General features: G+C 35.4%; 1 protein-coding gene across 11 annotated transcripts in view; it reads right to left on the bottom strand.

The window, feature by feature from the left end:
* Positions 1-15,535, bottom strand: part of Rasal2 (RAS protein activator like 2) — a 330,126-nt gene that overhangs the window by 40,952 nt on the left and 273,639 nt on the right. For all 11 annotated transcript variants that reach the window (XM_004853375.3, XM_004853376.3, XM_087194374.1 and 8 more), the window contains one exon: positions 47-200. In XM_004853375.3, the coding sequence (XP_004853432.1) occupies positions 47-200 (154 nt within the window). The remainder of the gene's footprint in view (positions 1-46; positions 201-15,535) is intronic.

Raw genomic sequence — 15,535 nt, 5'->3', positions numbered from 1 at the left:
TGAACAGAAAATCTTGTTAACTACTCTCTTCTTTCTATATTTTTACCTCAAAGCAGAAGTCTTGTCCAAGGACGCTACTATGGAGTGGTTTCACTGACACAGGCTCCCCTCTACCAAGATCCAGACATTCCACTGCACTGCATGGGCTGAGCAAGGATTCATGGGAACGTGATTCTTTTAATTTAGGCAGCCCACGAGACCTACAAATTGAAGATATTTCAGGTAGTGTTACCTTGGCCAACAAGGAAATGAAGGGCTAATGCAATGGAGGCTAACAACAAATGCACAAATGCCTAAAGTAAAAAAAAAGACGAACTAATAATCTATAATAATAGTAATTATAGTCACATGACATATAAACTATACACACATATGCAAATACAATTTTTTTGAACACAGAATAAAAACAGAATAATTTTTACTGGTCTCAAGGGAGTGCAAAACTCCTCTACAAACATTATTTTATCTTCATTCCTATATATTGGAAGATGGAGAAATATATACCACAGCATTCAGGGTTATCTTACATATTTCTTTTTATGCAAACATATAGTCAAAGGGCACATTATTTCTTATTTTATTCATCGTATGGCCTTATCCTCATATCACTGACCAAATAATAGTGGCTAAACCCTCATTTTGTTTCTTTCTGCACTGAGAGAAAAAACACATGAGCGCAGGCACACACACACACACACACACACACACACACACACACACACGCACACAGTCAAACCCAAACTTTTTAGCAGAAGAATGCCTCACTATAGAATTCTGTATAAATATGAATAAAGAATAAAATGCCTCGAAGAAACTTCTCATGAAAAAAAATCCACATTCTCAAAGAGAACAAATCTTTGTCAACACTGTTCAGGGATCCTGGCTGATTTTATTTCCTAGTTCTCTAAGAAAGAATTCTGGGAATCATGACTCTTGTCACTTTAGAAGTTAGTGCTTCATTGCCTTCCTCTTGAAAGAATTAACACAATATTCTTGAATCCATAACTGGATGGCTATGCACTCTACTCAGTAATTACAGTATTTATTGGCTGAAACACCCAGACTTAAATACATGTATTTCAAGAAGTATTTATAAAGAATAAAAAGAAATGTCTGCATAAAGACATTTGTTATTATAAAATACATTAAATAAGCAGCTTCAATTATTTCCTTGAAATAACTAAGGTGACATTAAAGGGAACTAAAACACTTAATGCCAGAGTAAGATTCAATTAAGTTATAAAGTAATAAGATACAGAAAACTAGCACTAAAGAGTACTCTTTTGTTTTCATTCTAACGTTGTTTAATTAAACCTTATCAAATAAGAAACATTTTAAGCATTAAGATTTTTAATCTTTTCCTCTTCAAACACACACACAATCAACCATCATGTAAAGTTTTTAAAAATGTGTGTTCTGATATTTAGCAATTTTAAAGTGAAAAAGTCAACATTTATATTTTTCTACTGATAATCACAGAAAGGATAAATGCCACCTAATGTTTTGTACACAAAAATATGTCAGCGTATCAGTTTCACATTTACTTCTCTTTGTAATTTTGGGTAAGAAAATGACATGTTTGCAGTCATACGCAGCAAATATAGAACGTCAATTATATATAACAAAATGCTAGATTTTTTTACTTTAACTATCATACAACCTTTCCCAATATGCTGCATAGGAAGCCCTGTTGAGGGAAGGGATACTATAATCTTTCTTAAACAAAAGTTCTAGCTCATCTTTCTCAATTGTTGCTGGAAAAAAAAAAGCCTCTCATGCTCTTGGGTGAGCCTTTCACCAGGAAAGATTAAGGCATATTTAAAATGGAGGTAGACAAAAGGCTTACTTTTACTTTTTAAATTCTCTAGGAAAAAATTTCTAAAGTATAAATTAATTTTATTTCAAACAAAATAAATGTCTACCTACATGAAGCAACTGTACAACCAGTTGGCAGTGCAACCCCAAATCATAGCGGTGCCACATATTCCGGTATAGCAAGTCAGTTTCTGGATTACATCTCAGAAAGCAACAGGAACCAATAGAAAATGGTTTCCTTGCTGCCTTTGGCTACTGATACCATCTTTGGGTAAATGCTTTCCAGGTGTTATTCAAGTCTTCAACAGAAACATAACAGGAAAAGAAGTCATCTTCATCCAAACCCTGCAAGACAGCTACTCCATCTTCTCTTCCTTCCGGCTGCATCTAGCCCCTCAGGTAACACAAACAAGGTTCCTGGGCTCTAGGCTGGGCCTGTTGCCATGGTGCTACACCTACCTATAAGGAGATTAGAGCTGGAAGGCAGCAGGGAAAAGCTGCTGCGTGAAGGACTCAGGGAGCATGTTTTGCAAACATTGAAAACACGGCAAAGCTTGACTGTTTCAAAACAAAGGAAGGTGAGGCTCCCATTCATTTCCATTAAGAAGGTCTCAGTCAAAGGCTGTAGAAAAGAAATTGAGGCAACTCTGGTGTTGGAGGAGAATTTCATCAAAAACTCTACTAAGAACAAATCTTAGATGTTTTAGCTTGCTTCATGTATAATTCCCTCCCTCCCTTTAGAAAGTATTTCTTATATTCCACCTTACAAGCACAATTTTTCTCTCATATCTGTTGTTTCCTTTCCAGTACTTGCCCTCATTTAATGTTTCTAGGTATTATTTTACACAAATTTATTGGGTCTACACATATTTTCTTCCTTTGGTGAATGTTTGATAAAATTATTTTTTCATATTAAGATATTATAAATTAAGCCATCTGCAATTATAACTCAAAACTCTTCCTAGTTATTGAAATTTCAATTAGTTCAGAATCTCCTATTGTTCACTATGTGTACATATGGACACATGAATTGAAAGCCAAAGTCACTAATATGTTCAACATTACTACTGAATAAATAACAAAGCCCTTCCTGTATTGGGAAGATAGTGTCTCTGAGAAGACAAACGTAATTCCCAGAGAAGCAAGATTACAATAAACAGGAAGATCAAATAGGCTGGGAATGTCTCAGGGAGGAGGGAGGCATTATCTGTACAAGTATTTTGGTATAATACCATTAGTAACCCCAAGTCTCCTCTAAATCATGTTTACCTCCTTCTGTACCATCATATGAATTGATTTTTCTTAGATCTACTAACTGCAGAGTTTTAGCAGCTCTGTGGCACTAGTTTACTCCTCTAATGGAAAGTAAAATGTGGATTCATTGGGAGAATAATGAGTTTAAAACAACTTTTCCCAGTCCAATCTGACAATGATCTTTATCAAGAAACTTAATCCTATCTCAAAAGTGGATGCTGTGAGTTCCCTGACTACTGGCCAGGCTCTCTTCCTGACTGTTCTCCTTCCCCTGTACCATCAGCTCAAATGTCATGTAAGGATAACTGAGAGCTCTAATATGACTTTTTAAAATTTAATTGGGAAAGTGCTTCCCAGAGGGCACGTTTACTTCTAATTAAGGACTATATCCTTTATATTTCTGTTTTAAGGTCACCAGACAATCTTGATTTCTATGCAAACTCTCGCAAGCTAAGGGTTAAAAATCTAATTGCTTTGCTGATCAAGATTACCTGCTGCTTCTGACCTATTTAAGAGATAAACTACAAGGCAAGAGAGGCTCTTTATGACTCACTACAGCCAATGAGTATTTCACTGCTTTAACCCTCATCCTTATGTGAAATCAGTCTTAAAAGACCAAAGTGAAGGGATGGGGGATGAGGAGCCAACACACATAACAACAGATATACTGATGGAGAAAAAAAGAAACGAGTAAAAGAACTTTGATTAGCACCATTTCAAGTAAAACACAGCTGGATTTTCTCAGCTTGCCATCCAATTTTTTTTTTAAGTCACATTTTCTCCACAGCTCCAGTGGTGCTTGGATGTGCTAGTGCAATCTACCACATGTTTAAAGATTCAAATTTAGGAAATAGGAAACTTTTAATTAAAATGCTTATTGCCACACAAAATCTTGGACTCCAGTGCAGGTGAGTTTCTGCTTGGCTTGGCAGTTATGATTCCAGACAGCTTCACTGAATTCTTGAAGAAACAGCTCAGCTAGTAAGCTGGGTGCAGCAATACACTTCTGTTTTAACCAGTATTCATTCCTAAGGCACTCACTGTGTTTGAAAAATTTCCAGGTAATAATTAGAAACATTTCATATCCTAATACTCTACCAACAAATATACATAGTGTCTAATGAGTTTTTAAAAAATAATTTTATCTCACTTTGGGGAAAGTGTAGTTTTCCCTTTCCTTGAAAAAAAAAATTTTTTTTTTTTTTTTTTGGTTTCCCAGTGAGGTATTTGGTGGCAACATTCAAGTGATGTTTTCTGTTTGAAAATACTTTCCTGTATTATAATTTTAAAGGTTCCCCCTTCAATTAAAAATAAATTAGAGCATATTCATCAAAGTTCTACTTGTGTACTAAAAAAACTAGTGTCTTCCTAAGGATCCTGACAGCTCTTGCTGTACTGGTTTACTTGGTGCAGGTAAAGCCAGTCCCTAGAACCTATGTTACTCGTTGATTTTTATGTTAGCTTAAAAGCATACACCACACATAAAGCTATTTACGGAAGCACAGTATATACTGCAGACCTTCCTTGTCCCTGCTTTCAGCCTCCAGACAGCCCAGCAGGTATATGCTGAGCTGCTAAGGACAAATAAGGATTTTTTTGTTTTGGTCCTGGGGATTGAACTCAGGACCCTGAGCTGGCGAGGCAGGTGCGGTGCCATTAAGCTAAATTACAAATGGAGTAAAATCTACTAGTACTTATTTAACAAATTATACATACTATGTTGAATTAACAACATACAAAATTAAGCCAAACTATACTCATAATCCAACTCAATTAACACACATGGAAGGACTAATGCATTTTTCTTTTATCAAATTTAGTTGCTAGAATTTTTTAGTTTCATTATTACCTTAAAATTGAAGTTTAGAGTGAAAGAAAGAAGAGAAAGGAACTGATGAAGTATGATCACATTTACTTTTTTTTTGTAATCACATTTACTTCTTAATCTTTATCAAACTCATGACTATTTGTTTCCCATTAGTTCTCTTTGGTTGAATAGATGAACACAGGTATGAATCAATCTATCCATCTTTCCAAAATTACTTGGTATCTGTTATGTGGAGGTGCTATAGTAGAGGTAAGTGCATGGAATATAATGAAGAAGAAAGGCATGGTCCTTGTCCTCACACACATGTATAGTATAGAGAGTTAACATTCCATTATAACGGTGTGAATAGACTTAGGAAAAACATCCAAAAGAGATCCTTTAAGATTTTAGCGGGGGGGGGGGGGCTGGGGATTTAGCTCAGTGGTTCCACCGGCTGCCTTGCAAGCGCAAGGTCCTGAGTTCGATCCCCGGTACCAAAAACAAAAAAACAAAACAAAACAAGATTTTAGTAGGGGATTTTAAATTGGGGGTTCAGAAAAGGTTTCTTGGAGGAAAAAACAATGTGAAGTTGTGAGCTTTGAGAGGGGTAGGTTTCATGATATGTAGATGTCATGCCAAGAGATCTAGAGGGAGTGGAAGCATGTGAGAAGACCTGCAGCCAGTGTATGAAAGACCGGGATGTTGCAACACTGAAAGAAATCCAGCAGTGTAGCTTTGGTGTAGTGTGGATGTGGTGGTGGGGAGATGGTTGGGAGAAAGGGGGTTGGTGGATAATGAGGCCTAAGAGAGATCACGATAGGACTTGTATTTATGTGTGGGGTTTTCAGTTTGGTCACAAGAACAGTGAGTAGACTGAGTAAGGCTTTAGGTAGTAAAGGGGGTATGACATGATTAGGTATGTGTCCTAGCAAGATTACTTTGGCTAAATGGTGGAGAAAAAACACTTTGGGATGCTGAGGCAGGAGGATCACAAGTTTAAGCCAAACCTGGGCAACTTAGCTAGACCCTGTCCCAAAATATTAAAAAAAGGAGGGGGTGTTTTGGGAGGTATACCTCAGTGGAAAGACTCTACATTCAATCCTTACTACCATGGGTGGTGGTGTGTGTGTGTGTGTGTGTGTGTGTGTGTTTGTGTGTGTAAGAAGTGGAGAAAGAGAGGGGTAAATAACAAAGTGTTAATTTTTCTTGGTAAAAAAACTCCAAGAGTTCATAAGGACAGATAAAGAACAAATATAAGGGTACCACCTCCAGCCTCCTATAGAAAATGCCATTAACAATTTTTGTGACTTCTCCTAGAAACATTTTTATACAGGCAGCTATAGATAAATAAAAATATATGATTACATGAACTATAGAAATATATTATAGAAATGTGTTAATATGTATTTAAAATGTATAGGCATAATACATGATATACAAATATATGATCTATTTATGTATTATATAAACTTGTATTTACCACAAACTGGATTCTATCACATTTTTTAAAAAGAGCATATTTTTAACATAGTATTAGTTTACACGGAGTTATAGCAAATTAGTCTCCGATAACCATTTACATTCCTTTCACTAAGATTTAAAGATTATCTTAGTACATATATCTTTATGCACACATGCATGTATTCATAGTTTAAATTTCCTGATGTGAATTGCTAGATCAAAGGGCACATACATTAAAAACACTAATATTGCTACTCACCATAAAATATGGTATCAATTTAAACTTCTACCAACGGTGCATGTTTTTACATGCTATCATCAAAATGAAATGTGCCTGAATTTCAAAATTCTTTGCTGGTATTACTGGCAAAAATATAATTTTATTATTGCTTTGGTTTGCATTTCTGTATTATGAGGGTAAGGATATTTGTATATGTTTATTGGCAATCTTGGTTCCTTTTCATAGAACTGTCAACTGCTGTTTTATGTTTTTAAACAATTTTTTCTGAATGTTGAACTTAACTGATATGCAAACACTTTTTCTATATTAAGTAAACTAGTCTTTTTCTGTCATATTTATAATTATTCCCCCCTACTTTATGCCAAGGTTTTTCATTTCAAGAATGTAAGAAATCCAGCTATGCTTCCTTTAGTATTCTTATTTTAATTTGTAATCCAATACATCTGTATGTTTTTAAGATGGAAAAGGGAAATGAAAGGCATATAGTAGGGACTCATGTTTATATATTTCCAAATTGTGGAAATATTATGACCATAAATCGACTCATTGCTACTGTATAGTACTCTGTTCTTATTAAGACTTGTGGTGAATGTGTGTGTGTGTGATTTTTCCTTATTTTGTCAGCAAGTTAGGGTTCCTATCAACATATGGAACAAGGAATATAATGGAAAAGCTACTCAACTTGAAGTTAAAAGCCTTACATATTCACATCAGTGCATCCGCTTACTACGTGATATGGAGCAACAATTTAGTTGTTATGAATCTTAGGGATCTCATTTGTAAAATGTGGACAGTGATTTCCTATACCTCACACAGTGTGAAAATCATATGCAATAATCTACGATTTCACATCCATTTCATAAACTGCAGTGCCATTTAAATGAGAGGGACTATGATCATAGAGAACTTCTACATAGTGTTATGACATGCATTGGTTCATTTTATGTTATTTATCTAGTTGAGATCCAGAAAGCAAAAAAGAATTGGCGGGGGGGCAGGGGTTGCAGGTTGAACAAATAATCATGTGCTCTACCACTGAGTTACACCTCAGCAAAGAAAGCTATTTAAAAAAATATATTCTTTATGAAAGAATATGAAGATAAAGGACATGTATGGAAATATTTTTATTAAAACATTCTAATGAATTTAAAATTCTATTATGATATAATTAGAAAATTCAATTGACTTCAGATCATAAGACTACAGGATCTTTAACTGGCCCAGGGCAGTAAACCTGGTAAGGAAAACTCAAAAAACTCAACAATCTATAGCTAGACTATATTGATTAATTAATGGCCTGGAGTCCAATAATTTTTGAGAACTTGTCATTATAATCAAGTATACTGCATTGGAAAAGGTTGTTCTTTATTATGTAGACATCAGTTTTGATTCTTCTTTTCTGTTTCAGCTAACAAACATTTACTGAGTTCCTCAACAGGACAGACATTTTGTGAAGACACAGGGATATAAAGATCATACCCATGAGGAGCTCCCAATTTGCTGAAGTAATCAGAAATATGAAAAGGTCAAATTCAACAGAAAGCAGTTAGTCCTATAATAAGGAATGTATAGTTGGCCTTGGGTGGGCAGTGGGGTAGGAACTTAGTTTAGGATAATGTTTTTGAAGAACATAGAAAAGTCAGGGGGCATATGACTCCTAATTTGGGTATTGTTACATCAGTATGAATTAGAAGAAAGCATGAAAAGGACAGGGTGTAGAAACAGGGAATGGTATTTGGGATAGAGGACATAGCAAGATCAAAAGCTAAGAAATAGGAAACAGTATGGTAAGTACTATTAATAAAAGGCTTGGTAACATTGGTAGAAAATAACACAGAGTTGCAAAGGGCTAGGCCATATTGCTGCATTTTGTATATTATGCTTGATGATTGTAGATTTATAAAAGTGTTATATACATGTGATATTACAACTGATATTTCAATTGAGACACCAAGATAAAACATGACGTATGGCAAAGTGAAGTACAAAACAAATAGTAGCATTTATAAAAGAAATGTTTTGGAACTAGTTCTAGTACTTTGAATCTTCCAATTAGATGAAAACTGTAAAAGTGGCAGGAGGGAGTAGTGAAATGATTTTGTGAGAGACAATATTGTAGACATCTGTGAGGCTCAATCTCCTATTCCCTATAATGGATAAATAAGGGCAGGAGATACACAGAGGGTGGAGTTTGATTCTATCTGGGAAATCCAGTGATGAAAAATGACCAAGTGTTGGTAGGAGAGTGTGTTTATGCTTTTGGATCAGCCCATACTCCTAAATAAAGGTTGTTAAGGAAAAGGATGACAGATGTTTCTTGTGGACCAGCGGATGGGGCAAGTGAAGAGACCAGGGCAGCAAGAACTCCTTCCTAGAAAGGAGTTGAAAGTTAGCACCTTGAATATAAGTGAATCACCAAAATCGATAAAACTGTAAGCGAGAGGCTCCTCAGGAATAAGAACTCTGAAGGATTTTCCAGAGCATTTCATAAGGGAAAAGGCAGCTTTTAACACCTGCCAAGCTAAGACAGCATAAGAGAAAGTAAGATAGTACTAGAACTTTCTTAGCTATGAAGGATTGTTTTTTTGAAAGGTGTTTGTAGATGAGAAAATTCTACTCCATATGTCTATCTTTACCTCAAGTCTTTGGTAAATTTAAATAGTGCTGCCAGGTTGGCAACCTGATAGGCATTTGGTATTCTGGAATGGCTGTCTATATGGTATAAGCACTATTTTTTTATTTTTTTTTTTTTACCATTTTCTAGTTTTAAGTGTATATGAACAAAAAAGGCAAAACTATTACTCTTATGTCCCAACACCCTTCCACAGACATGGTTTTAATGTAAAAATACTGCCAATATTGATTCTAGGAAGTAATTTTACTGGCATTTATCTGATTAGATGGCTGTGAAACAATAATAATTTTCTGGCACGCTCTTGATTTTGTCTCTAGAATGTTCCTCCTATCTTATTTTTTTCCTCTCGAATCCCACTGCCATTAACCTCCTTCGAGCTTCACTATATCTCACAATAGCTTTACGCTAACTGGTCCCCCAAACAGCCTCTGCAAACTAAGTGATTTGAAATTCCATATTCCATGTTGCTGGATTATGTCATCCACAGCACAGTTCTTATTATGTCATTTTCTTGCTCACCCATGTTTAAAGATACCCAATTGTTTAAAAGTTAAAATCCAAATTCCTTAGTTTGACATTTAAGAACTACCCTGGATATGGAATATTGGGTTGGAAATAATTTTCACTCAGAATTTTTAAGATTTTTTTTAATGACTTCTGGTTTTTATTATTTCTCTGGGAATTCCAATGCCATCCTCTATCCCACCTCCTATACAAACACACATTCTCCTTTGTATGCAATCTGTTTCTTTCTTTCTAGAAACTTTACAAAATTTTTTTTAACCTCAGTGATCTGATATTTTCTGATGATATAAATTAATGCTTTTCCAAAAAATTCACTATCTTGGGAATTTGGTGGCCTTTCTAATCTGGACATTTATGCTTTCTTGTGTGGAAGATTTTCTTTTTTTTTTTTTTTTTGGTACCAGGAATTGAACTTGGGTCCTTGTGCCTGCACAGCAGGTGGCGAAGCCACTGAGCTAAATCCCCAGCCCTGGAAGATTTTCTTGTATTACTTCATTGACAATTTCTTCCCCAAAGTTTCTCTTTGTTCTCCTTTCCTGGAATCCTTTAAGCTAATTCTTTCACTTTCTACTCCATTTTCTGGGAGAGTGACTTGACTTTAGTTTTCATATTAATTTACAAACTCTCTTCTTCACTGATTTTCTTGTATTTATATCATCTTATTGTTTTACAGATACATAATCTTATCTTTTGAGAGTATTCCTTTTATTTAAAAGTTGTTTTTGGCTCAGTACATTATTGTTTCTTCTAAGTTCTCTTTCTCTCCTTTTATGTGTGTGATCTCTGTCTTTCATTTTGGAGATTTTTCTCAGTATCTGTAACAACCTTGACTATCAGTTTATATTTAAGTGTAAAGCCCTAAAAATGTCAATCAAATTTTTGTGTGCTGAAGGAATGAAGCTTATAGACTAGTGAGCTGCACTAAAGAATACTTCTTGGCCAGCCATTTTATTTTTTTCATTATTATTGAGCTATAAATCACAAAATATACCCATTTAAAGCATACACTTTTCAGTATATTCAGACTTGTGCAGTCATCAACTCAATCTAAGATTAAAATACTTTCATAATTCTGAAAAGGAACCACACACCCACCATTAGAAGTCATTCTTCATTCATCACTTTTCTCTACCCCACATCCTTAGCTTCTGGCAACCATTAATCAGTCTCCATAGATTTCTCTATTCTGGAAGTTTCCATATTGTACAAATGGAATCACAGTATGTGGTCTTTTGTGATTGGCCACTGTTGCTTCTTTTCCTTTCAGTGATGGGAACTGAATCCAGGGACTCCTACATGCTAGTCAAGTGCTCTACCACTAGGATATATCCCCAGTCCAGGTCTAGCTTTACATGTTTTCAAGGTTGAAAATATTAAAACATGTAGAGGTAGCATGTATTAGTACTCTACTCCTTTATAGAAAAGGCTAATACTTTGTTGTATGGATATATCATGTTTTGTATATTCATCAGCTGATGGGCTTTTGGGTCATTATCCCTTTGACTATTATGAATAACGTTGCTATGAACATTAATGTACAAGTTTTTATGTAGGCATGTATTTTTCTTTCTTTTGCTCAAATATCAGTATCTACAATTTTTTTTTAATCTGGGGCAGTTTAATTTCTTTAAATTGCTATGTGAAAAGCGTAAGTCTTCTATAGCTGGACGGGTTGAACCTTCTCAGAATTCTAGGGGTTGGCAATGAAATCAACCTCCCACTATGACAGATACTAATAGCTATCTTCCGAATAACTATCTCACCCTGCTTAAGATCAGATTCCTAGCCAGGTGTGGTGATGCATTCCTATAATCCCAGCTACTTTGGAAGCTAAGGTAGAAGGATCCTAAGTTCAAGGCCAGCCTAGGCAATTTAGCAGGAGTGTTTCAATATAAAATAGAAGGGGCTGAAGATGTAGCTCAGTGGTAAAGTACTTGCCTCACATGCATGAGTCCCTGAGTTCAATTCCTAGTACCACGGAAATGAAAACAAAAACTCCAGATTCCTGTATTACTGGGGGTAATAATGTACCCAAGTATAAAATTTCTAAGCCTCTCTTGTAGCAAAAGGTAGCAATGAGATATAAGTAGAAGTCACTGGATACAATTTCAGGGAAATCTTTCTAAAGAAAGATAACTGAGATGGAAGGCAGGTGTTCTTTTATGGGCCCTTCTTTTCTGGTGTCTGAGAAATGCATGTGATAGCTGGAGTTCCAGTAGCTATTCTGTGTCCCTAAACAGATTCTTGAAGATCCTAAAGATGTATTTAGCTGATATTTCTACTTCTTGTACTGTGTAATTTTTAAGACCTCTTGTATTCAGCTCATATTTCTACTTCTTGTACTGTGTAATTTTTAAGACCCCTCTCCCACAAAAAGCCTTTCTTTACCTAACAGCTTAGAATTGGAACTTTACCTTATCATATTATGAACTATTCAGGATTTCTTTTTAATCTCCATAATTTCTCACTCTCTGCCTTTGCTATTTCCATTTCAAAGAAAACTATTCCCTTGTGTTCATTTCTGTGTTCAAAATGTACCTCCTCTTTAAGGTTCAAATCATAGGCTACTGCCCTCTAAGGTCCTTCTTGACCCACCCAACAAGAAGTATTCTCCTTCACCTATACCAGTGATGGCGAACCTTTGAGAGCTTTCAATGATACAAACAGCCCGCTGTGGTATGTGTGCTACAGGTTCACTACCACTGATTGCTTCTACCCATTTACCTCTTTTCTGGACTCCGTGAGATTAGGGGTATGTCTTTGGTTCACTATATCCCCTTGCAATACATGACAACTAGATTATAATTAACTGTCACACATTAGATGTGTATACAAGAAATTTGGTTTTGAAAAATATTAATTATTTGGCAAAACTTTCCTTCTTCCTACTAAGAATATAGCTATTAAGAAGAGTAATATAGACTCACATGTATTATGTTCCACCAAAGGAAGCTTAAGTTTAAGGATCATTATAAATTGAAAAAAGAAGCACTGGTGATAAGTCTTACCAGGGTCTCAGAGTTAATAACTTGTGGATCACTGATGAGGAAGACCTGGTCTTTTTGATCAATCAAGGCCATATGCTTAAATAGCCTACAGTATTTCACACAGCTTACCATATGCAATAAACCTTCTTTAGTGAAATTAACTCACCTAAAAATGTTCTTCTGCTATCTCAGAGTAATAACTCAGAACTGATGAGAGAAGTTTTATCTTTTTAAAATGTTATGAGTTCAGGTAAGTTTTGTGTTTCTCAAAAACCTTGAAGAGGGACCGGGATTTAGCTCAGTGGTTCTGGTGCCTGCCTTGCAAACGCAAGGTCCAGAGTTCCACAAGGTCCACAGTTCAATCGCTGGTACCAAAACCAAACCAAACCAAAACAAAACCTTGAGAAAAATACCACAATCACTACTTCATTATACTGTACTCTTATTTCCAGGTAAATTATTTTCTTCTCTTGATAAAGGGAGAGACAAAGTGATTTTCCTAAAATCATAAAAAGGAACTGAATAAGAAACAGATCTTTGGCTTCTGAAGTTGTTTTCTAGTCAATCTGATCAGGCAAATCACAAAAGAAAAAGACTGATATATTAGAGCAAAGGAAAACCTAAAACTTCTTTGTAATTTGAAGAAAGGCTTTTAAAACACAAAGAACAGAGTGGGAAAAAATTCTAGCAATATACACAGTAGTGGCTTACTCTCCCTATAATAAAAAAATATTACTCCAAGTCATAAAAAAAAGGACACAACTCAAAAGGAAAATAGGCAAAGGAAATGAATAAACAAGTCACAAAAGAAAACACATGAAAAAATGTTCACTATACTAAGAATCAAGGAAACACAAGTTGAAGCAAAGAAATGCTCTTCTCCTTTGAGAAGCAATATAGAGTGAAGGTTAAGAATACAGACTCAAAAAAAAAAAAAGAAAAAAAGGAATATAGACTCCAAGATGGGTATGGCGGCACACGCCTCTAATCCTAGCACTTGCAAGGCTGAAAGAGGATGACTGTTGCGAGTTTGAGGCTAGCCTGGGCTACACAGTGAGCTCAAAGGCCAGCCTGGACTACATAGTGAGACCCTGTCACAAATAAAACCAAACCAAACCACCCGACTCCAGAGCCAAACCCCCTGGGTGTAAGCTTCAGTTTTTTCATGTTCTAAGCAGTGTGACATCAGACAATTTATGAATTTTTCTGTGTCTCAGTTTTTTCATCTTCAAAATGGAGGCAATGACAGTACCTCATAAAGTTATTGTGCTAATTAAATGAGTTAATATAAAGTGCTTAGAATAGTGTCTGGCCCACAGCAAACACTATGTAAGTGTTTATTTTTACTATTCATTATCATACTAACAAAATGAAAGAACTTTGAAGGATAAAGATAATTTTAATCTGCTGGTGTGAATGGAAATGAGTATGGCTTTTTAAAAGGACAATTTGACAATGTATATACTCTATGCCAGGAGAGAAGTGAAGAATATTACATTAGAAACTCTGCAGCAAACAAAGGATACAGGCTTAAAAAGAATGATGTGATGTAGAATTATGTGTAGTGACATACAGAGTACACAATATTTGTAGCAAAAAGTAAGTCAGAAAGTAATATGTATAGTATAATCTCACTTATACAAAAGCACTCAAAGCATACCCATGGGTGCATTCATAAACAGATTTTGAAACAGGTTTTAAAATACACTGATATTAAGTTATTTATGTGGGGAGATGGAGGAAATGAAGAAGGAACTCAGCTTTTTATGTTCTGTTGACACAGTTATGTGCCACATCTGTGAAAGTACTCCCATAAGATTATAATGGAGCTGAAAAATTCCTGTCATCTAGTAAACTCATAGTTGAACAAAAGGCAAGAGAAAAGGAAATTGCAGGAAAACAGAGAAACCCAAGAGAATTCACAAGGGAGGTTTTGGTGTAACCTTTTGGAGTTAATGACAAGCTCTTTAAAAAGTTTGAAAACACTGACCCCAACACTATAAGGTTTTAAATAACAGAGATAAATGTTGATGGTGGATTATTTGCTCACAAGCAAAGTTATGATGAAATTAAACCAAGCAAACCACCATGGACATATTTCTAAAAAGTGCTACCACCTCAAGAGCCTCAGGCAGGTCCTTCAGGAGAGATTCCAGAAGGCACGGTTAGCACAGGAAAGGACTGCTCCATGTGTGTTATTGCTCAGGAAGACCTTCCACATGTAAAGAGGGAAGACAGCTGGGCTTGGTGATGAAGGGCTGTAATCCCAAAACTCGAGAGGCTGAGGCAGGAGGACTGCAGAAAGTTCGAGGGCACCCTGGGCACACAGTTAGTTCAAGGCCATCCTGGGCCACATAGTGAGACCTTGTCTTAAAAAACTTAAAGAAAAAAAGAAGACAGCAATACTGATGATCTTGACCCTATGTAGGGATAGGCTACTGCCTATGTTTGTCTCTTAGTTTTTAACAGAAAATTTAAAATGTAAACATTTAAAAAAATTAAAACTTGAAAACATGAAATAAAGATATAAAAAATATATTTTTTGTACAATTATATAATATGTTTATTTTAGGCTGTTACTATGAGAGTTTAAAAGTTTAAAAAATTTTAAATTTTATAAAGTTACAGTGAACTAAGATTAATTTATTACTGAAAGAAAATAATTTTTTATGAATTTAGTATGGCCTAACTGTACAGTGTTTATAAATTGCACAGCAATGTACAGTAATGTCCTAGGCCTTCACATGCACTCGCCACTGACTCAGAGCAACTTTTAGTCCTACAAGCTCCACTCATATTAGGTTCCCTAT

This window comes from Heterocephalus glaber, unplaced genomic scaffold (assembly GCF_053883595.1).
Source record: "Heterocephalus glaber isolate CG9 unplaced genomic scaffold, H.glaber_assembly_v1.0 deba00001600, whole genome shotgun sequence".
Taxonomy (NCBI): domain Eukaryota; kingdom Metazoa; phylum Chordata; class Mammalia; order Rodentia; family Bathyergidae; genus Heterocephalus; species Heterocephalus glaber.
The sequence above is the reverse complement of the archived record's forward strand: the minus strand, read 5'-3'. Positions and strand labels throughout refer to the sequence as shown.